Here is a 27,082-nt window from a genome sequence, read left to right as displayed (position 1 = left end):
AAACACATCATCAATTTTTGGGAGTTGATTTTAATCAACTCTCCTAAGCAGGTACTCGGACAAACCGAAGGTGAAACAGTGTTTGGGCCTCAGCACAGATCATTGCTGCTGACAAGACTTAGTTCTTCAAAATAATTGATAAATTCGATGTAATGTATGCTAAAGCATTGTTTTTCAAGGAAACTTATTCATAAATACATTGTACCTTGAAAATAGTCAGATTTTAAATGGTACGAACAATTTAGATTTTTTTTGGTAGTATGTATTCCTACGCCAGAGTTCAATATAGTCTCGTTCAACTCGACGCTCGGCTGTCTCCGTAAATCTCCGACAAGCAGAGATCGAGCCTCTCTTGCTTGTCGGAGATTAACGGTGTCAGCCGAGCGTTTGGTTGAACGAGACTAGAGTTCAATATTGCTTGGATCCTTTCGAGAAATATTTCTATTACTGATACATAGTTTGATTGAATTAATTTTATCTTTAAATATCATTTAACATGATTCATATGGGGGTTTCTCGACATTCTTGTCGAAAAAGTCCAAAAATGTATATTATAAAAGTGTGCGTAATTCAAAGACAAATTAGAAACTACATGCATGTACTTGTCATGCAAAATAACTTATCATTGATTTTTAAAAAAAATAAACATCGACAAAATCAACTCCCGTCAGTTCTTCAGTACGTTGATTGAAACATCTAGCAGCGTCTTCATCACTTCAACTTTGTTTCTTTAGAATCTATTGATATTGACTTTGATGAAAATCATAATGAATTTCTTTCAAATATGCGTAAAATTATTAGCAGAGGAATATTACACCTTTACTGTTTAAAGTTTAAAACATAATACCCGAACCAGGGCAATTTCTTCAATATTCATTTTTCTACATATTTATAAGTTTAACTGTTTAACCAAGACACAATTTATGTTTCGAAAATGCGTGTGTGGTTGGGAGGTATCCTATGCCCCTCCCTATCTTCACCTGATGCTACGAGTCTGTTTACATGTATAACTAAAGCAATGTAACTTACTATTGAAGATTAATGTTCAATTTGTCTCCCCTCAACGGAGCATTAGTTGAATTGGACAGATTTACCAGCTAGGTACGTTCCGTCATAGTCAGTTTCAGCACAGGGAGGAAAGGGATTTCGTGGTCCTTGCTCTGGTCACGTGTACAGTGAGGTAGACCGTGCAGTGAGAGATCATCATGGGAACACTTTTTGGGCAATCAACTATTGACCATAAAGTCAATGGATTTCAGACAGAATACGTGTCGAACGAATTAAAATCATTATAAATAATAAACTATCATAAATTGTAAGGGGTTTAACGTTTATGAAATTTAGTATTTTCTTAGTATATTTTAGAATCAACAAACAATAAAGGTCTATAATAATCTTCACTTTGGCTGCGGTGCTCTCATGATATGAAATATTTGCATAGATTTTGTGAAATTTCAATTACTGGATGCTGGATCTCATATAAAGCATGACTTCTTGTTTCGTTGGATATTTAAAAATATATACACTTAAAAGCTCAAGAAAGAGTAAAATAAGTATATTGTTCTTAAGATCTGTATATTTACATCTACCGAATAATTTTTCCTATATATACTATAGTATATTTACATCTACCATGTATAATTTTCTCTTTTTCTTACGGAAAAATACAGTCAATTCATAGCTCTATAGAAACAGCCAAACTGAAATTTACACACCCCATTTATCGATTGGTCGAAATCTACAGCGGCTGAAAGTGACAGGACTGAAATTGACACACCCCATTTATCGATTGGTCGAAATCTACAGCGGCTGAAAGTGACAGGACTGAAATTGACACGCCCTGTTTATCGATTGGTCTGAATCTACAGCGACCTAAGTAAACTCACGGACTGCACGAAATAATCATGATGATGCCAGACTCAAAGTCTCACAAGAGACGATTTGGCTGTTTCTTTTAGCTAATGTACTTATGTACGTTAACAGAAATTTAGTGAATTTTACTAACTTTTCATAATCAATTTATTAATTAGTTAATGAAAGATGTTAATATAAACAATAAAATGCTTTCTTTGATGATTCATGCGGGTTATGAAGGTAGCGATCATTGCAGGAAAAATTAACATAACCCGCTAACGCGGGTTATGTATTTTTCCTGCAATGATGTCGCTACCTTCATATCCCGAATGAATCACCAAAGAAAGCATTTTATTGTTTAAATATTTCATAGACAGGGCTAGCTGAAATCTACACGATCCAGTTCTAACCGGTATATCTTCAGCAACCTAGTAAGAAGAATAACGGACTGCACGAAGTAGTCATGATGTATTTTATCAAACGTATCTGAAAACCCTCATCTCATTTTAAACAATAGCTTTAAATGATGCTAAATAAGTGTAGAGTTGTCTTAGAATTGTCTTAGTCATGTTTCTTTTTTAATTAAAATATTTAAAATACTGGCCTAAAACATCAACATATTGTTATAATTATCATTATAGTAAAGGATATAATCTTATCATTAAAAGAAATATTTTTAACGTCAGGCGCCTATGTGATTTTGTATACTGTACTATCTAATACATTAAATGAGTTACATTTGAAAAAAAAAATCCTAATCCATGTGGGGTTGGGGGTACGTAATTATATTCCCTCATTTTTAAAACTTTGATTTCCTAAAAGTTTTCTATAAAAAAAAATATTTGCATCCTGCTTGTATGTGTGTGTGTGGGGGGGGGGGGGGGGGGTGTGTTAATTATGTCGCCTTCCAAAAAAAAAATTAGGGCTGCATGAGCACTGCCCCTTGTTGTAATATGCATGTAATAATATAATGAGTTTATTTTCTACAGAAGTTTTCTTCGTTACGAGTGGGTCATTCCACCTTTAAATTATTGAAAAGCAGACAAAAACTCTTGAACAAGTCACACTGATTTGATTGTTTTATTACAAAAAATATTAATCAAAAGTACAACATGTAGTATGGCGCAAAGAATCCATTGGATCCCATTAATTAAGAGGTTCCTGACACAAATATACAGTTCTCCTTGTTGTGAAACTGACCAATGCTGCCACCATCCTGTGACATCATCACGCATGACATCACACATGACATCATCACATCACACATACTGCATCCTAGACTGGAGTTTCTTCTTGGTGTCCTCCTGATCAAGCTGTTCTACAGTCAACAGTGACAAGCCCAACTGGTCCTCCTGAAACATACAAATAGTATAATTATATTATGTACTTACACACAAATGTTACATGCTAAGGACAAAGTCAATTTTTTTTTCTTTTCAAATGACCAGGATGTTACAATGATTTGGATTTGAACTGTAAAACTTTTAACTACATAGTGTAAGCGAATAAAATGAAAGGTGTTATGAATTGGCCTGCACAGTGCTTTCTATTACATGAATGACAAGATGGATATCAAAGCTGGCAAAAACTTCTTTGCATTAATTGATGCATAGTTTACCTTTAATTACCAATTAATATTGTGTAATTTTAACTTTTTTTTCTTTTTAATCTACAGAGAAATATACAACAAGGTGAAACAGTTCATCACTCGACTTATTATTACCAAACCATATCAAAGTGATACATGTAGTACAAAATAAAACAACTACATATATTATGTATATATTACATGCATAATAACAAATGGTCACACAAATGTCCCTCTGTAAAAGAGAGGCCAAGGGAGAGTGTTGTCTTTGGCTGCCTCAGCCAACAGATTCCCAGAGCTTCTCCCCTACCTTGGGACGTTATTTTGAATTTTTTTTCCCCTAAAAAGTATGAAATATTAATTTTGTATATTGATGCCCAGAGTGTCTATTTTCACTTTTTTAAAACAACAATTAATATCTCGTACCCTGGAGAACGGTTGCGCCATCTGTCGGAGGAACCGCTTGCTGACCTGCACCGCTTCATCCACGGACAGGTTACAGAGTCCGTCCTTCAGGTACTCCTGAATCCAGCGCGGGATCTTACTCCGCTTGTCAGCCCGGGCAAATCTCTGGACAAAAATTAATCAAATCATTACGACTAAAGCAAGATTATATCACATGTGATGAAGAGTTTTCAAGTATTGTGGCGAAGATAAATCTGCTCTCTAGTTGTCACTAAAAAAAGAAAAAAAATTACCTTATCTGCAAACACCATGATGCCATAGTCGGTTTTTCCTCTCAATGCTCGGCCTACACACTGGGCTGCATGCCGCATAGCGTCGAAGGTCAGGAAGTCATTCTCTCGGATCTGGTACTGGTCTCGCAAATACTCCAGGCGAGCCTATAACAATGTCAATGTCATTCAAACTCTTGGTCAACAAATAAAAAAATGTTATTTCTTTTAATGAAATGAAATCCTCATAAAGAGCCTTTATTTCTCTGGTTCATGTGCTGCTCTTTTTTCTTTCTTTTTTACATTTCTCATTGAGATTAATGGATGAAAATTCTGAACTATATCAACAAATGTTATAGTATGGCTTTAAAATACCTTTAGAATTTTACTCTGTGTATAAACATATGGAATTCCAAACATGATGACAGCCCGACCAAAGTGATGGTCTGTAATTAAAGAGTGTGAACAAATCAGAGTTATTCCCCTTTGTTCAATCACAAACTTGTCACAATCTGTTAATTACCTGGGTCTCTCTCTCTCTCTCTCTCTCATTCATATCAATGCACAGACTGGCAATATTATGATCAATGAATAAAGCATTTGAATTTCTTCTAAAAAAAAATCCCTATAAAAGTTTGGAAAAATTGATAATGACCTAAAGCCTTTTAAAATCAATTAAGAATTATAAAGTCAGAAAAACACATCAAAGACAAAATATAGTAGTCACAATCTTCATTGGAAGAAAAAAAACATAATTGATATGAAATATATGAAATTCTTACCAAAGTCTATGCCCTCTGAGACCTTTCCCCTTGCCACTGACAACAGTACTGCCCCTCTACCATTTTCACAGGCCTTTAACATAATTTGAACACAATAATGGCAGCACTATTATACACACTATATTATTTTCATACAGTAGCTGTTAGAAAAAAAATTATGTAACCCTCAAAATATTTCAGTTTATTATCCTAAAATTTCAGTTTTAAATAATACATGAAATTTTTTTTTCTTTTTTCATCCTTAAAATGTGAACTTATGAAACATAATTTTATATCCAAAATTTGTAACATCTGAATTTGAACAATATTTTCTTCTTTTCTTTTTTATAACTTTTTTTCTATCTGTAAAATAAAATATCATTAGATAAATTCACATTCTCTTAAACTTAACTTACCTTTTGGTAGTTTAACAAAGCTAGGGAGGTTTCTGCAGCATCCTGTGTTTCTATAAATAGCAGCTTGTGTTTTTGCACTTGATCAAGAATTCCCTTCAAAATAAAAACAAAGAAAACATCCAATAAGTTGTCTGCCAGTCCTTATCTAAACAATTCAAATTTGGACTTATTGATAACAGTTTCATAGCATTTAATTTTAAGGCAATTATGTGCCTCATAATTAATTTGTCGGATTTCAATAGGAATCAGTCTTTAAAACTCATATTTAATTATTGAAGTAGAGGTAATTACTATAATTACTATACATGTACAGTTAGTAATGCAGTTTTTTTTTACGATCATGGAATCAAATACAAGAAATACAAAAGAAAGGAAAAAGTAACATAATATATCATTCAATTTATCTTTTTTATCTGTTAATAAACAAAATACTTTTAAAACAATGAATTTAATTCTACATAAATTGTAGTTTCATTCCCTTTCAGTTAATTATAGTATTGTGCTAACAGCACAAGTCAAAATAAACAAAATTCTGAAAAATTACATTCAATTTACTGTAATTAATTTTTTTAATTACATATGTCTTAAAAAATCAGGACATACATGTATATACATCACTGAAAATACAAATTTAATTTTTCAAAAATAATAACCTGATATCATGTTAGAATATGCATGCATTTAAACTTGTATCATGCAAATAATAAAATATTAAATGTAACAAAATAAATATAATTAATATATTGTTAATTTTTTTCTTTCACTTTTAACATGTGCAATACTTTTCAATAAATTCTACTTGACAGATAATTACTTAAAGTGTTAATTTCTTTACTTTCTACTTTTATCTTTTTTATTGGCAGAGGTATATTTCAATTTCCCCATCTGCCCATTTCAAAAAAAAATATCCACAACAAATGCTGAACAACAATAGCAGACATTCCAGTGGAGGTCAAGCATGAACTGTCAGTGCTCAGTGTCACCCAATCAGAACACAGCAAATTCACTTCCTTTCACTCCACTGCCCATGTCAGGTAACCTTGACATGCAAATGAGATGTGACAGAACCAATGCAAATGCATTGACACTGAGACCTCTGAACCCTGACCTTCTGTATTATATATAAACCCACCAAACAACTCCTTCTAACCCTCATTCATTCCTTGCTGTCCAGTTTAAGCCAGTTCCCCTTGTCACTTTTTTGCTGCTGATTTTTTTTTAAAAGAGGACAACAACTGCAAGGGAAAGATGGATCCACAAAGCACTGGACAAGTCTCTTCTAAAGACAGGAATTCAGAGCATACAGAAGCAAGCACTGCAGTAAGTGAGAATTACTCTGACAATTCCAGTGTGTACTCCGACACTGTGGCCCAGACTTACAGATCCCCTGCTGGTCTATGGCCCTACTCTCCCATACCTACATGTTCAGATGGCTACCTCCCCCACACCACAGTCAAGTCAGAATACTCAAGCTATAATAATTCTCCAATGTGTCACAAGGCAGCAGTAAGTGAGATGTACCAATACAGTAGTGCACCTTACCATGACTATGCAAACATTTATCAAAGTCAGCTTACAGAGTGGCAGCAGATGCATCAGTGGTATTATACCTCCAACTGCTACGGCAACGATCGCCCGATAAAATATCCCGATATACCGATAACTCCACTCCCTGTTGATTCCACTAACGGCGCTTCGTATAATGCTCAGTCAGCAGACATAGCTAGATGCTCTACTCCCGACCTCATAACAGCACTGGCTTCCATTTCGTCCGATTCCAGTGCAAAATTTTCAGAGCCCAGCGTTAAATATTCCGACTCAAATGGAAAATTCTCCAGGTGTATAAGTCCACTTCTCTCCGAAGCTAACCAAGTGTTGTCCAATGATTCTCCCAAATCTGAAATTTCTCCAAATGTGTCCGTAATCTCAGAACAAGGAAATCATTCAATGTATCTCCAAGTGGCAAATCGTGTGCAGGATAGTGGATATAATTCTGATTTGTGCATGTCACCTGTGTATCCGATGGATTCAAAGCTGAATTCCCCATCTTTGGATTTAAGAATAGAGATTTCCGACGATGAAGACAAAGAAAACGAGGAACCAGATGAGGAAACAGTGAATTTATCCCAGTTTGTTGATATTTACAACTTGACCAAACCTTACATGCCTAAACCAAACCTAGCGGATTTCCTTAAGGAGTCTTCTCAGGCATCTCAGGATAACATCTCCTCTCCGAATTCCAACCTCGTGCAATCAACAGACATCACTTCAAGTCTCCCCTCTCCCATTGAACAAAAAGTGCACCCAAAAGCGATTCTCTGCCACAAGATGCCTCAGCAACCCCAGAGACCCAACATCAAAAAGTGCGAGGCAGCCAAACGAAAAATCACAGATGCCGAAATTCAGGCAGTGATGCAAAGAGAGAGCAAACGACAGCGTCACAATCAGCCGCTAAATCTCAAAGCTGTTCGCATCATGACGGAATGGTACGACAGGCATGAAGAAAATCCGTATCCGTCCAAATCGGAAAAAGAAATCATGGCCAAGGAGGGCGGAATTTCCGTAACTCAAGTGAAATCCTGGTTTGCCAACAAGCGTAACAGGAGCAACAACACTAAACCGAAAGTGCAGAAGCGTCAGATGACGGAGAGACTGTTGGACATTTGTCATCAGCTGGCCCGCAGTGCCAAGCAACCAACACTGAACAACGCTGACATCATACAACAGCTGTCAACGATAATCACCAGCCCCCCTCCCCCGGGCGAGTAAGTGTCTCCTAGCCCGATATGCGTTAAATGAGATATTTTAATCTTTCAAAGTGCTTTACAATGCAAATGTACTAAATTGTGCTATTGGGTGTTGGTTAATTATGTATATTTCTGTCCTCTTATTTATTACTATGCAAGGAAATTTGCTCTATATTGTGTAAATACTTGATAGATCCCAGTTTTTTCTAAGAAGATTCTTCATAATAAATTTCCTAACTGTAGATGGTTATAGTTGGCAGTAATTTTTTTTAAAAATATACCTTTAAGTTTGTAAGAAGACTACAGAAAATGTGCAATATTTATTTCTGGGCAATTGATCTGTGTTTGATCTTTTCTCAAGAGAATCAGTTCATTTTTACCCCATATATACATATGTTTATCTAATTTGCATGCTTTTTTGTTGATTTATTGATAGTTGATAAAATAACAAAAAAAAATTCAAAAACCCAAAAAATATTTTACCTATTCTAGTCTCTTATCTGAAAAGGGGGAGTTTTTTTTCTAACGTGGAATGTTTGGAGGAATGGGCTGGTCACAGAAATTATCTCCCCTAAAAACAAATCTTTTAAATCATTGAACAAACAGTATTTTAGAAATATATCGTGAACTTTGATTTATAATCTCACACATTATGTGATATGATAAGATAGACTTGTTAGTGAATATTTTTTGTGCTGTAGAATTTATTAAATTTTTTTTTTTTTGCTTGCACTGTGACTAGCATGTTCATTTTATTCAGCATTGTTTTACCATTGTTGTATTACAAAGGGCATGGACATGTTTTAGTTTTTTTTTTTTTAAATGTATGTTCCAGTACTTGTGTATTTTCTATAACGCTAGCTGTGATGATAAGTTATTGGACTGTGGCCAGTCACGGAAGAGAGGTTTTGACCTCCCCACTAATCATTATTCATTGACCTCTTTTAAGTAATCACACTGACCTTTGACCTTAATTTTTGTAGGAGTTTTACTCTTGCAAAATTTTGCGATAAATTTTGTTTTCTTTCGTTTTTTCATTGAATTTTGTGGGGAGGTCAGGATGAGAGACTTGTATCTGTGATATTAATTTACATAATTTATTTATTGAAAGGGGAGATAAGTTGTAGCAATAATTTCTGTCTTTCCATACTGTGATTTATCTGTGATAATTGTAAAGAAAAACTGTCTTTTTTTATTTTTTTCGTTGGCATTTTGGGCCTTATTGTTATCACTTATTTATTTTTTTGCCTGTATACATGTGTTCCGATATCAGATTAATTTGTCGTGAATTCAAAACATTGAATGCAAGAGGATGTGTATCCAATCTACACATGGACTAGCTACCTCAATCCCATGTTATATATATATAATGTACGCCTGAATTGGATTGAGCAAGTGTAGCATTTTGTAGCATGTTTTTATGCGCGATATTACTGCTACAGACTTGTGAAAATTTGATTGATTTTCTTTCGTATGTGTGATTGTTTTCGGCATACTTTATTTGCATGAAATCATGTGATATATATATGTACAGTGGTTCCGTCCCATAGAGTACTTTGTTGTTATTGTGTGAATTTTTGTATATATGTACATGAAATATTTATTATCCCCACTGTGCAACAAGAAATGCTACATAAGCTATAATATTGTTCACAATATGAAAATAACTACACATATCTTGCCAATGTTTTTACGTGCAATAAAATGAAAATGTTCACTTCTGACTTTTGATTTTTGCCATCCAGTAAAAGTCCATGAAGGGAAATTTCCAGCGGGCTTTATCAAAAGCTGTTCTAAAGTGACGTTTTGTTCATCATATTAGTACATGGAACAGAACATAGATGCATGACCACATTTGTCATTGAGGAAATTTAAGCCACAAACATTAAAAGTTACTGTTGATTATCAATATCTGTTACCATGTCATCTCAAACACAATACAGTACATGTACCGTCTAAGTGTTGGTCATGAAAATCTGGCCCCCGGATCAGGAAGCAGTCTTAGATTTTAAAGTCAAAACTTGTACACCGTCTTACTGTCTTGTGATTGAATTAGAACAACAAAAAAGTGAAAAGCTTTTAAAATATGTGTCTTTATTAAGTTGATGGTTACAAATTTTAAGTGTTACAAAGAAGATGGGTGGATAAGGCGTGTAAAATGCCCATACGCAATCGGACAGGCTACTGAAAAATTAAAGTATCAATAAATCTAATGGGTTTTTTTTAAATCATTTAAAACAATATATATTTAACGAATCATTGATTTTTAACCTATAGGTATGTTCAATACTTGGAATATGTTGACTCAAACAAGCGTATACATATCAAAACCTGCAAATAATGTCATTTTTTAGAACTTCAAGGCATTTTCTTTTATAGAGTGGGTCTGTGCTCCATTTTTTTTTCATAGTCTAATTAAGGTCTATTGGAAAACAAATCGATTTCAATCAACAAAAGCGTGGAGAGATGACCCACTATACATTAAAAATACCATTTTGTATCCCAACAACTGAACGTTTTGAAAAAAAATAATACAAGTCCGGTAGTTCGTGGCCTTAGTCACACATAATATTTAAAAAGCCCACTTTGTTGTGTCTGAAATGGCTCAGTGGTTAGAGTACCTGGCATAAGCTAACCTTATATATCTAGCGTTTTTATGTTACGGGTTCGATACCACCAAAATTTCCGACAATATTTTTTTTTCTTATTTATTGTTAAATATATCAAAAACTGACTATAGTTAGAAATATTGCTTTTGCAAAGTTGTATTTTAATATATTTGAATAGATTTAATTGGGGAAAAATAAATTTAGAATTGTATTTCACTACTAAACCGAATGGGCATTTGCGCCATCTTATTCCCCCATCTTCTTTTGGTATATCATAATTTTATGATTGATTGAAATTGGACTAAAAATGCTTCATGATTCCAGGGCATAATTTCCCTTGCAGATGAATACAAATTGGACATGATTTTCTGAAGTAAGTGTAACTAGTGGGTATTGTTTTTTTTTTTTACAAAAAAACACATGTCTCCCCTTCTCCCCAAGGATTGTAATATGGGGCAAATTTAACAATTGAAAAAGAATGATGTCAACTATATGTAACCCAGACCCAGACAACATTTTATTATCGTTTTCTTAATTTGACCTTGAGTAAAACATGGTCAAGGTCATATATAAATCAATAGTACACCTAAGTGTATTATTATTGTTCTTTGTTTAAAGTCCTTCTGTCAAAGAATATTCAGGAGTTGAACAATGAAGTTTTTTCTAATATGACCTTCAAATAAAAATTCTAGGTCAAGGTCAAAAATTTTGGTAACGTTCAACTAGTTTTTATACCATCTATCTATGATGCAAGTTAAAAGTCTGTATGTTAAAGGAGTCTTGTGTTATGGTCCAGACAATATTTTTTATGAAAAGCTTGACCTTGAAGAACAAAATAGGTCAAGGTCAAAACTTTTGGTGGCGTGCACTCTTTCTCAATACCATCTACCTATGTTTCAAGTTTGAAGTCTTAATGTCAAAGGGTATTAAAGTTATGACCCAGACAAAATTTTATTATTTTTGTCTTAATTTGACCTTGAGTAAAACAAGGTCAAGGTCAATATTATTCAATAGTACACCTAAGTGTATTATTATTGTTCTTTGTTTAAAGTTTGAAGTCCTTCTGTCAAAGTATATTCAGGAGTTGAACAATGAAGTTTTTTCTAATTTGACCTTGAAATAAAAAATCTAGGTCGAGGTTAAAATTTTTGCTAAGGTTCAACTAGGTTATATACCATCTATCTATGATACAAGTTAAAAGTCTGTATGTTAAAGGAGTCTTGTGTTATGGTCCGGACAATATTTTTTATGAAAAGCTTGACCTTGAAGAACAAAATAGGTCAAGGTCAAAACTTTTGGTGGCGTGCACTCCTTCTCAATACCATCTACCTATGTTTTCAAGTTTGAAGTCTTAATGTCTACGGCCTGGACAAATTTGGATGAAGAAGAATAAGAAGAAGAAGAAAAAGAAAGTCGACAAAAACAATATGTCTCCCCTTTGAAAGAGGAGACATAATACTGATCAATAGACAGATAATTATTTCATCTATTGTTCTTACAATTTGGTCAGGAATAAAGGTACTCTGATTAACAATGCCCCACAGTATATGAATAAAGCTTCTATAGTATCCACTTTTTCCTCTTGGTAGACAACACATACATATACAGTGGATATACAGTTTTTCTGTCTGCACATGAACATCGACACCAGTACACTTTGAATCCATGCATGGTGTTTTATTGACCAAAGGAGAGTACCGGTACTGTAATATTGAGATGCATCAACAGGCATCATAGCTGTACAGCCTCTCCTGACCCCATCATTGCTTAAAATAATCAGTTTCTTGACACAGAAATGACCCTAGTTGTGCTGTCACTATAAAATGTTGATAATATCACAATAAGATGCTAACAGCCATGTGATGAATGAAGATTTCTTCACTGACTGGTGTTTATAACATATACTATGATCTAGATCTAGTGGTCTTTTAAAATTATTTGGTATATATACATGTACTTGTATTTTTAATCAAATAAGCATGAACAGTCTTTCTTTTTTTTTTCTCTGTCTTTAAGCTCTGATGTTTTAGGTCTCAAACACTGATACATTTTACAAGAAATATTTAATATTACGCAATAAATGATAAAAATATCAGCTTCAAAAGGCTGATAACCTAATAAAGTTAATAAACTCAGCTGAAAAAAAGTAATACTAAATGCCTCCCCTCCCCCAACCAACTAACAGCGAAGGCATAAAATTAAGTGTATGAAAATATACCGGTACATGTACATGTAATAATACTTAGAGTTATAAGTAGTTGTGCTTGGTAACTAATTAAAAATAGCTTTTTGTGGATGCAAACAAATGCTGGAGGCAATATGATTAACAGAAATATACTTTTTATTTACAAATTCACAAACATGTACAAGGTGTAACTGAAACATGAGATACACACATAGACAAACTGGACAACACAGATTTCCATTCTCACCTGTTCATACCAAGCAGCTACTGTTGACTCCTAAAAAAGGAAAAGAGACAATGCATTTTAATACTGTTCTTAGTTTTTATTTTCAGAGATATAAAATTCTGTATATGTTGACTGACAATATGACCAAACTACATGCATGCATTTCACTTAATCTTGTACATTTCTTTTAAGTTTTGCTGCTTTTTTTTAAAATATACCCCTCTATACATGAATTAAGCTCATAAAAGGTGGGAGAAATTTTCAGTTTCTTTCCTTTAAACATGTATAATATAAACAAGGGGCCTTAGTTATATCATTATCTGTTGCAGATAAAGTTAAGGTAAGGAGGGAGAAGATGTGTATTTTTAAAGAATAAAATACATACCATGTAGATATAACTTGTGAAAAAACAAACAATGCCGTCAGGGACTATGGAACAAAATTCCACCAAGAGGTTACCATAGTTACGAATCACAGCTGAAAAAGATTACAAATATCATTACATTTACAGAATCAAGTATGAAATCCATAGAAAAATATAGAATATGAATTGTTGATTGTAAGCGTTCAGTCATAATAATTCATTGTGTTGTTGAGAGCAATTTTAGGGGTTTCCGCTGTTAAGTCTTGAAAAAAAACCTTGATTTTTGTTCATTCGACTTACCAACATCTTCTCTAGTTTCATATTTTGAAGTCATGGCAACCTGATCATTTCCTTTACTTACAACCTAAAAATCAGAAAATAATGTACCATTATGTATTCATTATCAAAATCTAATAAAATCTCTTCTTTTTTTTTATCTTGGACTCAAACTTATAATATAAAGTTGTAATATATATACATATATAAAAATGCATAATTATAAATTCAAACCATTGGACAAATACAGGTCCTGGCTAAGGTCATTGTAAATGTTGCCATGGTAACAGGTCTGAAATCCAGTATCCTTGGATACATCTCTAAAGGTGATAATGTCTGAAAATTTCAGAAACACGTGTACATGTACTTGGTTTAAATAAATCATTAAAACATGTGTATTTGTCATTTGTTTTAAGAAATTGTAGATACAAAAGGTCACCTTGAGACTCTTTTAGAAGCTTTGAAAAAAATTCTACAACCTAGAAAATCAATTCTAAGCAAAAATGGCTGCCAATATTGCTTACCCCTGAGGTTATGACTACAGTTTGAAAACGATCAAACACTGGTTTAATGGCAATGGAAGCATCCATACAGCTGAAGTGAAGAATGGGGTTGCTAATGGTTGGGGTTCTATCATCAAAGGGCTCGATGATTAGCACAAACCCTACAAAATAAATATAAAGACCACAATTCAAATTCATTCAGACACTGGATGTACATGTATACTTTGTTTTACATTTAAATCTAAAAAAGACTTCCAGTTCTAACAAACATGAAAGAATTATTTGACTTCTTAAAAAAAATATTTGATTAGAAGGGCAATAGAATGAATATGTTAAAGTGATTTTTGAGTCCCAACCACTTATTCTTTAACTTTTTTACCCTCGATATTTTGAATATTAAGATATCTCAAAGTTTTAAAACATTCCCATCTAGTTCAAGATAACAAAGTTTGAGTGTATCTTTATTTTTTTCCTTGTTTCAAATTGATGAATAATCATACAGGTACCGGTAATCTTTATAGACTGATATTACAGTGATGTTTTTACCTTTGGCATATGTACTGACGAGTGTGGCGAAGTGACAGAGGAGTGACAGAGCGGAGAAGTCGTGTATTTCCACCAGCTCCAGAGTTCTCATCATTGAGTTCAGTCTCTCTGCACAAAACCTGATAAGTGCAAAAAAAAATCTCAATTGTTAAAAACACATTTCAAATACATGCAGCTTTACTCTAATCTTCTTACATTGTAACAGTGACTTCATGCTGCTGATGAAATATTCTGAACCATAAGGGAAATCAGACACTTTAATGGTATCTGTATATTATTTTGTAAATGAATAAATGTAATGATACTGGTATACCTTAATGGATACAACTAATTGCTTTTCAGATTTGGTAGATAACTATTCTGTGCAAATACCATTTAGCGGCATTGATAGTTGCTTTATATATTATTAAAACTGAAAATTAGTAAAACTGAGGCTGCCTGAACTTGAAATGTACACATATCTATCAATTTTGAAAATATAAAAAAAATTGTCTCCTTGAAAATTCTAGAGTTAAATAACGATGACAATGTGTAGTAATCTCTTACTACAGGTATCTACACTCATCAAAAACAATCCTCATCACAAAATTCTACCTCCTACCACAATAGTTACACAATTAAGGGAGAGCTTCTTGATCGGGTTTAATTTTGTTTATAATAATGATAATTAACAGTATTATCATACTACCAGTACATATCACTGTATAAAAAAAATTCCTAATAGGGTCCTTACCTGAGTGGTTTCCTCTCGATGCAAACTTTCTGGTAGCAGTCCTTGAGGAACGAGGGCGGACTCTCTGACACCACATGCTGCACCCGCAGTCTTATCTTCATGTACTCGAGGAACCGCTTCATGAAACCCAGGAAATGTTCCGCTGTTCTGATGTTCCCAGGCACTGCCTCTGGAAATAAAAATAGATGTTCAGTTTTGAATGAGATCATCATAATCAACTGGAGTGTAAATATATATGAGAGAGAACACATGTAGAACAACTATGGTAGAAGCATGACTAAACACAGCTCTTTCCTGCCGTAAATTTGAAGTATTTTATTTTTATGAATACTGTGTTAATGCTAAAATGATATTGCTTTTAAAATTACCTTTCAGAACGTCATCTGGAAGAACTGTAAATAGAAATTCAAGATAACATTTAGTTCAGAAGTAGACCATGTATGATTCCATTATTAATGAATCAACTACCATTTAAAACTACTGTCATTGATGTTTGTTTCATTGGTATTGCAATTTTTGTGCTGATATGCAGCTAGGTCACACTTGTTAAGATTACACATGGTAAGTAAGTAAACACTAACTTCATAATCATACTACATGTATTTAGTTTGAAATGAAATATTGAAAGAAGAAATCTTCAATCAAGCAAATATAATGTCAGAGTTAGTCTGAGCACCCTGGCTGGCCTCCCCAACCATATGCATTCAACTGCTTTGATACCTGGATTAGCCAGTATAACATCTGTTTCTCGGGCGATGTTGGCGTCTCTCAATCCCTGTACCAGCTTCTGATACTCTGTCTTCAGTCTCTCAGCATCACAGTCTTTTAACCTACAAAGACAGTTTTATATGTACAGCTTATGAATACACACCTCTATCCAATCCAAAATAAGATTTTCCTTTCTTAAAGGATAATTCTTATACATGTAAGTACATATGTACTTGATGAAATAACTGTAGATCAATTTGCTCCTTTTTTTAAAATAAAAATTCAATCATAACCTATCAAACTGATTTAAAGCGAATTCACCAAGACTTCAAGGAGCTTTTCCTTACCTTTGAATTTGTTTACTGAGTCCGTCAATATTTTGTTGGCATTTGTCCAAGGTTCGTCTTGTGATTTTGATACTCATTGATTCTATGCACACATTATCTAAACAGCAAAAATACACAATCATGACATACATTGTAAATACATAATAAATTACACACATTTATTTCGAACTTCGTTGCAAATTTTGATAACTGATGGCTATGTCTGCTATGAAATAGAAAATTGATGGTTACCAATGTTGTGAGCCTCGTCAAAGACAACAACGGCATTCTTGGAGAGTTCTTTGGAGACCACCTCGGCAATCTTTGGATCCAGAAGGTAGTAGTAGCTGTACACCACAATATTGGCATGAGTTATCTATCAAAGATACCAAATAACAGTATGAGCTTAAGGTGCCTCACTACACCTTGGAATATTTTCTCAAATCAGCAGAAAAATACTTGATTATGATATGATAGAAAGCATAATGGATAAGAAGTATTTACATCAAATAGGTGAAAAAATGTGCAATTTTTGATAAAAAATGATATTTTCAAAAATTTCATTCAGTAAACATAAACAAAAGTGCAGGCGGTTTCAAACTCATGACCTGCAGTTCACAAGCCTGATACTTAAACCACTGAGCTATGACGATATAAATCTGAATCGATTGATACGAACAGTTTAACAAAACATTTAAATCGCCATCTTGTGACATTGTGTCTTAAAAAGTATAAGTCTAGGTGTAGTGAAGTACCGGTACCTTAATATCTATTGACCGGCATATGCATGTTTTGTTGAACATGCATGTACCTAACAAAATTTGATGAAGAAGAACAGTAGGATTAACCACATGGGCAAATATAGGTGCATAAATCAGAAACTTTTGTTTAGAGAAGATTACTTACAGCATGTCTTGCTAAAAAGTATGGACAGAAACCTTTTTTCCTTCCATATTCTTGAAGCTCATCCTGGAAAGTAAGCATTTACCAACTCAGCTTCAAAACAACCACAGACACCATGAAATGTATCAGGAACAAGGAATTTGGTTTCACTACATGGTATCAAATGTTGTAGATCACTTACCAAACCATACACTCCTTCAGGTAGCGGCATTTCTTTTCCGTGAGCATCATAACTCTACACAGCAAAGTAAAACAATGCCCAGTTATACCACTTTTTCAATACCAAAGGCTGATGCATAGTTACTATGATACTTCTTTATCAAAAATAATTCTAATCAGATTACACCATATCAGTAGCAATCCAAAGATTCCATTCAACTTCCATATCTTGAACTATTTTAGATTCCTTATTTTAAGTGAATATTTAATTCTGCAATTCCTCTGTATTTTATTATCAAATTGCAAGAGTGCTAATTTTATTATAATTTCACATACATGTAGTGAACAACTTTCATTTAAAAAAAAAAAAAAACAATTAAAGCGAGATTTTAAAACCTGTGAGAAATGCTTCTTGTGATTTTACTTTGATATTAATTCCTTGCATTTGAATAGGAATTAACAGAACACTGACCTCATAGAAGCTACACACTGGTACAGTGGCGTCTCTCTTGTGATTGGCGCGGACGAATGAGGCGGTCAGTTTGTGACACAGAGCGTCCACGTTCTTACCGTCTCGCTCCTGACTGACCTAAATATACAACATCATCAAATCTCATTACATGGTGAATAGCTCATAATCAAAGTACTGAAAGGCACTTCACACTGATCTCTTTTTTTTTTTTAATTCTGCAACTGAACTCTGAAGTACCTCATAAGACAATAAATCATAAACAAATTATCATATATGAAACAGCTCAAGCTGGTTAGAAATAATAAGTCAATTATTCATCTTGTTGCAACAACTGAACTTAAAATTGTGGAATTTTAATTCCAAAAGAATTTAAGGCACTGCACAATAATTTTCTGCCTACTTAACCACTATCGCCCAAAAGTACTCTAGTTAAAATATTTTAAAGTTAAAAACTTAATAAAAATAATAAATGATTGTTTTAAAATAAATTCTCCCTGACAGTACAAATACATATAAGATTCTCCTCGCTACCTATGGGCATTCAATAATCAAGATTTAATCAAGATTTTAACACCGGTCCCCGAATCATTCAGTCCTTTTTTTTTTAAATTTCAAACTTCTGTCTCTTAAATTACCTCTGGGTTGATGCACAGGTTTTTCCTGGAACTAAGTGCCAAGCCCAATATTTTTGGTTTCCCTTTACCAAGTTGTTGTTCATAATAATCCATTAGGTTTTTTAATTCAGCGACTACCTAAAGTGTTAAAAATAAACAAGCACACTTATGTCAATTTTGAGGTGTATACTTAACTTAATAAGGAAATTATCAATTGACATTGTTAAGTGTAAGATATCTTTCAGTAAATACCGCCTTTTCAAACATTACTCACTTTTTCAAGTTCTGGAACAGTTCTTGAGCAATAAATCAACTTTGTGACTTCTAGTGGGTTTGCCTAAAAGTTTATTTATAACAAAATTATTGTAAGTTATGATAAGCATATGATTTTGAGATATTAAACATCAATATACATGGAAGTGCAAAGACTAACTAGGCTTGTTACAAAAACTATCTGTCAATCTGATTACCGGTACACATACTGTGAATGAGCTTAAAACTGCATTGGTTCATGTTAAAATAAGATCATGAAAATATTAAAGTGATACCTAGTATATTATTATCCTTTATATTAACAACATTATGTTATAATTTTATTATTTTAACTTCATACCTTCATGTAGGCAACAATAAGAGAGAGAAGAGAAATTGTTTTCCCTGTACCCGAAGGCATCTCCAATGCACAGTGTCCCTAAAAAATTAATGCACAAATATTCTAAAAATGAGTACAGGGAGGTGTTTTTTTAAACATGAAATGTACATATAATTAAAATCTGTGTGTAATGTATCCTTAATTAAAAATTTAAGTCATTAATACTATTGAATGATAATATCATTCTTCATTTTCACTAAGAACTGTACTCAATTTTTTTGTGGGGGAAATCTGGCAAGATATGTTACTAGTGTGATAATGTGTACATGTAAAAAAAGTGCTCAATTCTGCCACAAACTTTCTACTACTAGTTAGTGGGTTAACATTTTGGCTCAGTCATAAGAGCATTGGTTTTAAAACTGAACTGTCTCAAGTTTGAACCTATACTCTGTACCAAGATATCCCTGGTTCACATTTTTTGATTAATTACTCAAGATTTATAAATACTTCAGGGTTCAAGCAACCTTCATTCGAAAGTATAAAAAAAAATTCCGAGATTTCTCCTTTGAAATGCCCCCTCTAGCTTATCAGGCTTTAATTCACGGCTAAAAATAAAGGAGTCTATGGGGATTTAATTTGCAACAGACATGAATATGCCTAGATAATAATAATGAAAAACTGTGTGAGGTATTCCGAGTGACTTCCTGAATGAGAAAAGATGTCAACATTTCCCATTATAAATCTACGTAAGAAATTTCGTTCCTGTTAATTTTTCCGAGTGTAAAATGATAATGTGCAAATGAAGATATCTTGAATATTTTCCCTTCATCTATTTCAACTGTAGTTCTTTCATAGCTATGTGTATTTTTATTTAAAATCGTCAAAATGTGACGGATACAATAACTTAGGACAGACTATAGTTGAGGTCATTAATCTCCTGACCATGCAGACCTGCAAGTTGTAACAACTAACATTACCTTGGCATCTAGAGACTTTTTCAGCTCCAGCATGTACATATACTGCTCTGGGTATATATAGTCATAGGGAAAATAAACAAGTAGGCCGTCGATATTTAACCTACAAATGAAGTTGGATTAAAGCATTTAGAAAAATCCCTGACAATGCAATATTCCTCGAACCAAATTTCCTGAGTTTCTGAACATTTCAAATATATAGTTTAAATACTTCATGTTTTCTGGTATAGTTGGCAAATAAAGCAGCCGTCTGGTCCTATTAAAAATTAAGGCATTTGGAGCGTGCGAGACCAAGTTGCTCAACTTCTTCGAGGCAATGCAAATATTAATTTATTGCATCTCGAGCCCGAACTATAATAATAATTTTTTCCCCCCGACACCTCTGCATGTTCAGAGTACCTGCAATACCTAGTTTGATTAAGATGTTAAAGGGAAAAAAAATATTTATTATAATAACGTTATAATAAAGAACAAGGTTTTGTTTGACCAAGATAAAACTGCCCTTAATAATAAAACTATATATATAGTTTTTAATATCTTGTGCAAAACAAATCAAATTGGAATATAATTTTTAAATTGAAAAATATTTTTCATTTGTGCAATACATATTGAAAGGGCAATCTGTATTATTCTTTTTTGAAACTTGTATATGTTCAAGACATAAAGGACCCTCTCCAAAGTATGTATGAATAAAAATGTTATGTACTATTGTCCACCATCTTCTAAATACATGTACACGTACTATGTTATTTTTCATTTTAGTGCAGCAATGTCCATTCAACACTCAGCAAACAACAATAACAATATATATATTATCAAAATTTTATTTCATTACAAATTTTTAACATTTCATCTTTTTCTTTGATCTATTCTCCACCCATTTCCTTTTCCTGAAAAAAGAAAGACATTCCAGAATTAAGAATCATCAATATTGATAAATAAAAGAAATAAATACAGCTTAGGCCAAGCAGATATACTCCATAAAACAGATTTTATAAAATAATCAATTAAAGTCTTGAGAATTCATAATTATACATTTTGTTGTCTGTATAAGTACAATATCAACATTCAATGCTTCAATTTAAAGCTTCAATATCAACCTTTTTTATCCTTTAGTTGGAAAACCAAAAGGATTTTATGTAACAATATTTCTCATCTGTCAAGTTTAATTTAAACTTTTGATAAATGGATAGAACATCTGCTTTAACAACACAAGAGTTTTAAAAAGAAAGAAAGTAAAGAACACGTATTGCTTGTGTAATACTCTCAGAAAATGTTCAATTGTTAATGTAAACATTCACAAGGTTGCTTATATTGTTGACAATTAACCTTTTAGACGCCTTTTGAGATCCTTTCTCGGGACACTCTCTTCTCTTGTGATCAAGAGCACCACATATATGGCATCCTACAAAACATTTACCAAAATATTACATTCATCACTTTCATTGTCTTTAGGGTATATCCTTGATAACTATAAAAATTCATAAAACCTCTTAGGCCAAAAGTGATAAGTGATAAGGACATTTACAGGTAATTATTAGCAAAATGCTGGCATGTGCACAGCAAATCAAAACAACAATGCATGGGTGAAGAGAAAATTGAAATACTGCTACCTTTTAGCTATTAAAATCCAATTTTCCAAGTAAATCTTGAGTTATTCCCCTTTGCAAATCTTGTAATAAAATTTTAAATACCCTTCTGCCCCATTACATTTCGAGTTTTTTGACTTGAAAAACTAAAGATTTATATTTTGGAGCCTAATCTCTTGTTTGCATGTGTATTTATAAATAAAAACCCATTCCAAATATATATAGCATTTAATAAGATTCATATAAGAAAAATCGTACCTTGTGAAGGTTTATCACAGGAGTGCCCTTTCAGTTGACAAGTCCGACAGACCTCACAATGCTCCTTGCTGGGTTTGATGCATCGGTCACACTTAAAACAGTGCCTGTATGTGGCCCCATACTATAACACATAACAGGTAAATTCTGTTATACAACCAATTATCAAGGTCAGTTTCAAGGATCTCTTAAATTGTGGAGCGTGACACAACCTACGCATATCTTTGTCAACTGTCTTACTTTTTTGAACATCTTAATTCGATCTGCTTAACACACAAAAAGTGTGAAAATTAGTGTTGAGCAATAAATTATAAAATCACAGTACATGTACTATTTTAAATATAACTTTCTTTAGTATGCATGAGCATGATTGTTCACACACTGAAGTAAATACTGTATATAAGGAAATATTTGCCCCCATTTTATTTTTGCCCCTCTCGCCCTCATTACCAGAGGACTTTAAGACTGGGTGATTTCCAATGTCTCAAATTTTTAAAACAAATTAGCTTCATGGACAAATTCAAGACAGAATGAAACTGTTTGCAAGTGAAGAAGGGTGAAAAAACCCTGTATATACAGTAGTTCCGCCTGAATCTGCAAACCTCTTACTTTTGTTGGGCAACTGTCACACACATCACAGTGAATGTTCTCCTTGGCAGAGTATCTCTTGCATACTGCACAAAACCTACAAAGTCAGAGAATATTTCAGCTAGAAGATAATGAGTACCGGTACACTTGTACGACTGATGAAGGAGTCAGTATAATTGCACCATCAATATTCATGCTCATGCATGTACATGCACATGAAAATTCACATACCGTGTATACATGTACAAACAAGTGCATATATTTTCCTCCCATTATGCCATAGAAAGGTAATATTACCAATGAAAATGTAAGCAGCAACTTGGTTTTAACTTGGATATACTTGACAAATTTTTCCTGATTGCGATTGAAAAAAAAATCTTCAATAAAAAATGTTAACAAAATTTTGTACCTGTATCCTTCATCAGCTGACAGTTTAATTTTCTGGGGATGAATATTGGTGAATATCCGGACTGGCGATCCATGTTTCTTCACATCTCCCCGGAACAGAGTGTGGTTATCATAGTCTACCTGGAATTCAAAAATCTAATCAATTACCAGGTAAAAAAAGTAAAAAATGAGTCTACCTTTCAAGGAATTCATGGTAAATCTGCCAGGAGACGAACTGAATTAAAAGGTACTGGTAGAGCTCACTTACTTAAAAGGTGATAAAGGTACCTAAGTCTACTTAAAAAGAAATTACAAGCAAAGGTTCTTATATCTAAAGAATATAAAGTTAAAAATTAGTTCTACCAAATACGGTACAAGTTAAAAATAAGCCTCTCTTTGTATAAAAAAAAAATTAAATTTGTTTTCAGATGATTGAAATAATGGCAAGTCTGCAGTTAAACAATAAAATCCTACTATTTTTTATTTACCTTGTAATCTAGCATTTGAAAGTCCTTGAAGGAATCTATTATCCTTTTCTCCATGAAGTAGGGAAAAAACCATAAGATTGGGAGAGTCAGGTCTGTAGGAGCTACAAAATGTGCACACTTTGACATATTTATACCAAACATATATGTTCTGGACTAATTTACTTCACAACTGTTCATAGCTTGTTTCTGTATTTGAATGATGAGTAGCAATGCTTAAAATTGTTTATATTAATAAATGAATCAGATTCTACATAGCAGTCATGTCTCAAGAATGATTTCTGAAAATCGTAAACCAATTTAATTGTGCAAGAAATATTGCAAGATTTAAAAAAAAAAACATTGCCTTCACAAATATTTTTTGCTGCAACCCAGTCCTTTATATGCCTTTTTGCAATTGCTTAAGTTTTATTTTATGTACATTAATTGTGAAAAATACCGGTAATCGCAAGGCAAACCAGTTTATCACTTACAAATAATATGAAATAAAGTACAGTTGAACTTCGATATCTCGTACACTGATTTCTCAAATACAATGGATATGTTGAAGTAATCTGTAAGTCCAAACCCCTTATTTTTAAAGTATTTTACCCTCGATACCTGATATAATCAGATATCTCGAAGTTTTGAAGCAGTCCCACACAGTTCAAGATAACGAAGTTTGACTGTAGATGCAAATACAAAATGTTTAACACTACCTTTTGTTACTGATTTCCAAAGTTCTGATATTTTCCTTATGGAAACACTTAAAGCCTCTACCATGCCACCAAATGGAGGGTCAAATACCATGGCAACCTGGTCATGCGAACAACTGGTCAAGAATTTGGTTAGAAATTTAACAGATCTTTCTCCATCAAAGAAGTGGTGGTTGAACATGTTGTATCTAGAGAAATTTTCAGGGCCATACACCTGCATCTGAAAAATGTCAATTTTTGTTCAACTTCTGAATGTCCATGTAAACATTGACTACTCTCCTCTATAAGCAGTTCATTTATAATCTCAATTCAAAATACAAGAAAGCAAATCATTATGAAATATTTGTTAAAGTTAATTAATCAGTTGAGGATGACAAAATGAAAAACTATAAAACATACATATCTGAAATCTAAATCCAGAAGATAACTCTTCAATGTTCCAGTTTCTTCATTCATAATCGCCTCATGAATTCTTTAGAAGAAAAGAATTGTCAGTTAAAAAAGAAAAAAACAACAACTACAACTATGCACAATAACAATATGTGATACAATAATTGAACAGGTGACTTTTTCCAAGCTCCCATCATAACGCCACAAATACGAACCTTGGAGCTCCTAAACAGATTATATGAGTTTTGTTCAGACTCTTCAACTTATCCAACACAAACGCCACTGTCTTCTTTGAAAACAAATATTGCTGGGAAAGAAAGGAGAGGAGGTTTTAGTTTAAAATCCCACAGAACTCTAGGGCCACACCAATATTATTTTTCTGTTCTATTTCCACTATATTTTTCATATTTAAAATAGTTTTAATTTTTAAATCAGAAACAAGTCGAAGAAATATAACTGTCCGCTCAAATTTATTTCTGTACAGCCTAATAATTTTGGCTAACAAAAATAAAAAAAAAATTTTTTAATTGCTCGCCCGATCGTACTCTTTTTTACTGATTGTGCAACAAACAAGAAATTATATTGGTGTGGCCTAGTATAGTTTAAATATAAACTACACTTGTTTTTACTATCTCTCAAAATAATAATTGGTGTATAATTACAGCATATGTTTTGTTGTTGTCCAGTGGAGTAAAAAGCTGTGAGGGGAGTTTCAGCATGGCTTTATCGATTTTGTTTAGAATATTGTGGTCCTCATGCTCCTTTTCTTCATCAGGTAACAAGAACAGTCCACAGGTTCGACAGAGTTGTCTCTCTTTTTTATGTATCCCCTTTAAGACTAATTGAAATCTGTGACAAAAATAAATCTGATATTTTTATAGATTTTCTTAATTGTCATTCACATCCGCTTAATTACAAAGTCAAATGCTACAACACTGAATGTCATTGATCAACTTTATTTTGTATATATTGAGACAGTGAAGGGAAATAATTCAGATTTCTTATTTAGTTATTCCCCTTCTAAAATACATCAACAATAAAATGAGAAAACATTTCATGCAAATGAAAAAAAAATCCTGCAGTGGCCTAGAGCTCATGCTTTTGTAACGGGATGGGAGAAATAATGACGGACCAGACCGGGATTCGAACCCGGGCCCCCTGAATCTCTAGTCAGGTGCTCTACCAACTGAGCTATCTGGCGCCGGTATTCGAACCGGTCTGATCGTCACATTCCTCCCCCCTTAAATGATCTTCGTCCCCAAAGATCACCCCAGGCTCTTCCCCTGGCAGGAGTTCACCTGTTAGTTCCAGGGGTTGGTCACGGCACCAAATGTAAAGCGATGGGAGAAATAATGACGGACCAGACCGGGATTCGAACCCGGGCCCCCTGAATCTCTAGTCAGGTGCTCTACCAACTGAGCTATCTGGCGCCGGTATTCAAACCGGTCTGACCGTCACACTTTAATAATTAAGCTTGAGAAATGAAAGATTGCAAATTTTATTGGGCCTTTCAAATATAATATTCAATGACATACATTTGAAAATGTAAAATGATTCAATCAGAGGATAAGATTGATATCAAAACAAATAATCAATTTCTATGTCTTAATATAATTTACCATTATGTGAGAATGGTCACTGTGGTATCATAAACATAACTTACTGCATTTCATGAATAGAAATATTTGTACAAATATAATCAAGGGTTCATACATGCAACTTTAATTTCATTTTCAAACCTTACCTTTCCCTGTATTGTCTGTGACTGTATTTTGGCTGCATGGATTTGTTAATCACTTTTCTCATTTCAAGTTTCTCTTGTGAGACATTCTCATCACACCACTGGAAGAAGCTGCAGTCTTTTCTGTCCCGAAAAGCAGAACATGCAAAGAATCTCCTGCCAGCATCTGATCCACTGTATCGCACAAACATAAGTGCTGGGCCTACATTGATAATATGCATGAATAATTACACAATTAACTGGTTGTGCTGTTTGTTTTTTTTACATCATTTATTTCTGCATAAGCATTTCTTTGTAAGAAATTCAATGTCAATACAGTCATGTAAACTGTACATATTCATGATATAGTGCAAGAAATGCGTGTCAAGCCACGATTTGGTAAATATGAATAACTGTACATTTTTAAAAGAAGTAAAGAAATATCAAACGATATACCAGTAGCTGATGTGGGCAATTCCTTGCCACTTTTTAAAGAAAATATTCAGTAACAATTATTTGCGCATGGAATAAGTTTGAAAAAGTCATACCGTGTGCGCACTCTGGCACGGTGATTCCTTCGGTATCTATTATAACATCAGTATCTGATATGTTTGCTGCCATGATTTTATTTATATATTTGGTAAATTGCAGCATAAACATTACAACATAATCATAAACATAAGTTTTCCAGTTTTCCTCGTGTTTGGTTGTTTTGGGTGTTGCTATTTAGCGTAGTTCGAACC

At 33.3% G+C, this 27,082-nt stretch overlaps 2 protein-coding genes and 2 non-coding genes across 4 annotated transcripts; 1 reads left to right on the top strand and 3 right to left on the bottom strand.

Annotated features, from left to right (window-relative positions):
• Positions 1–2,920: 2,920 nt before the first annotated feature.
• LOC128175122 (general transcription and DNA repair factor IIH helicase subunit XPD-like) lies at positions 2,921–27,082 on the bottom strand. Its single transcript, XM_052840540.1, has 35 exons — positions 26,888–27,082; positions 26,364–26,562; positions 25,282–25,468; positions 24,835–24,926; positions 24,629–24,701; positions 24,233–24,449; positions 23,538–23,638; positions 23,072–23,190; positions 22,684–22,759; positions 22,078–22,198; positions 21,560–21,635; positions 20,234–20,333; positions 19,278–19,355; positions 18,939–19,001; positions 18,686–18,802; positions 18,051–18,167; positions 17,601–17,654; positions 17,423–17,485; positions 16,769–16,892; positions 16,538–16,634; positions 16,203–16,312; positions 15,851–15,874; positions 15,483–15,651; positions 14,750–14,868; positions 14,225–14,364; positions 13,935–14,036; positions 13,725–13,788; positions 13,446–13,537; positions 13,082–13,111; positions 5,294–5,386; positions 4,899–4,971; positions 4,492–4,562; positions 4,141–4,284; positions 3,869–4,012; positions 2,921–3,206 (listed from the first exon to the last, which is right to left on the bottom strand). The coding sequence occupies exons 1-35, from the start codon at positions 26,997–26,999 to the stop codon at positions 3,114–3,116; spliced, it is 3,654 nt and encodes a 1,217-aa protein (XP_052696500.1). The 5' UTR covers positions 27,000–27,082; the 3' UTR covers positions 2,921–3,113.
• On the top strand, positions 6,227–9,757 carry LOC128175118 (uncharacterized). The gene has a single exon (XM_052840529.1). The coding sequence runs from the start codon at positions 6,542–6,544 to the stop codon at positions 8,060–8,062; it is 1,521 nt and encodes a 506-aa protein (XP_052696489.1). The 5' UTR covers positions 6,227–6,541; the 3' UTR covers positions 8,063–9,757.
• Trnas-aga (transfer RNA serine (anticodon AGA)) lies at positions 25,746–25,820 on the bottom strand. The gene has a single exon. It is a non-coding gene; the product is annotated as a tRNA-Ser (tRNA).
• Positions 25,975–26,049, bottom strand: Trnas-aga (transfer RNA serine (anticodon AGA)). The gene has a single exon. It is a non-coding gene; the product is annotated as a tRNA-Ser (tRNA).

The sequence above is a fragment of the Crassostrea angulata genome, chromosome 3, assembly GCF_025612915.1.
Source record: "Crassostrea angulata isolate pt1a10 chromosome 3, ASM2561291v2, whole genome shotgun sequence".
Taxonomy (NCBI): domain Eukaryota; kingdom Metazoa; phylum Mollusca; class Bivalvia; order Ostreida; family Ostreidae; genus Magallana; species Magallana angulata.
This window is presented reverse-complemented; position numbering and strand designations above follow the sequence as displayed.

What these genes read in the sequence shown, in the direction of transcription:
- LOC128175122 (XM_052840540.1), bottom strand. Translation starts at nt 26,999, where the DNA reads ATGTTTATGCTGCAATTTACCAAATATATAAATAAAATCATGGCAGCA. An exon ending in ACAACAACAAAACATATGCT is followed by an intron (nt 24,927 to 25,281) that starts GTAATTATACAC and finishes TTTCTTTCCCAG; the next exon opens with CAATATTTGTTTTCAAAGAA. An exon ending in CTGTGATAAACCTTCACAAG is followed by an intron (nt 21,636 to 22,077) that starts GTACGATTTTTC and finishes AATGTTTTGTAG; the next exon opens with GATGCCATATATGTGGTGCT.
- LOC128175118 (XM_052840529.1), top strand. Translation starts at nt 6,542, where the DNA reads ATGGATCCACAAAGCACTGGACAAGTCTCTTCTAAAGACAGGAATTCA.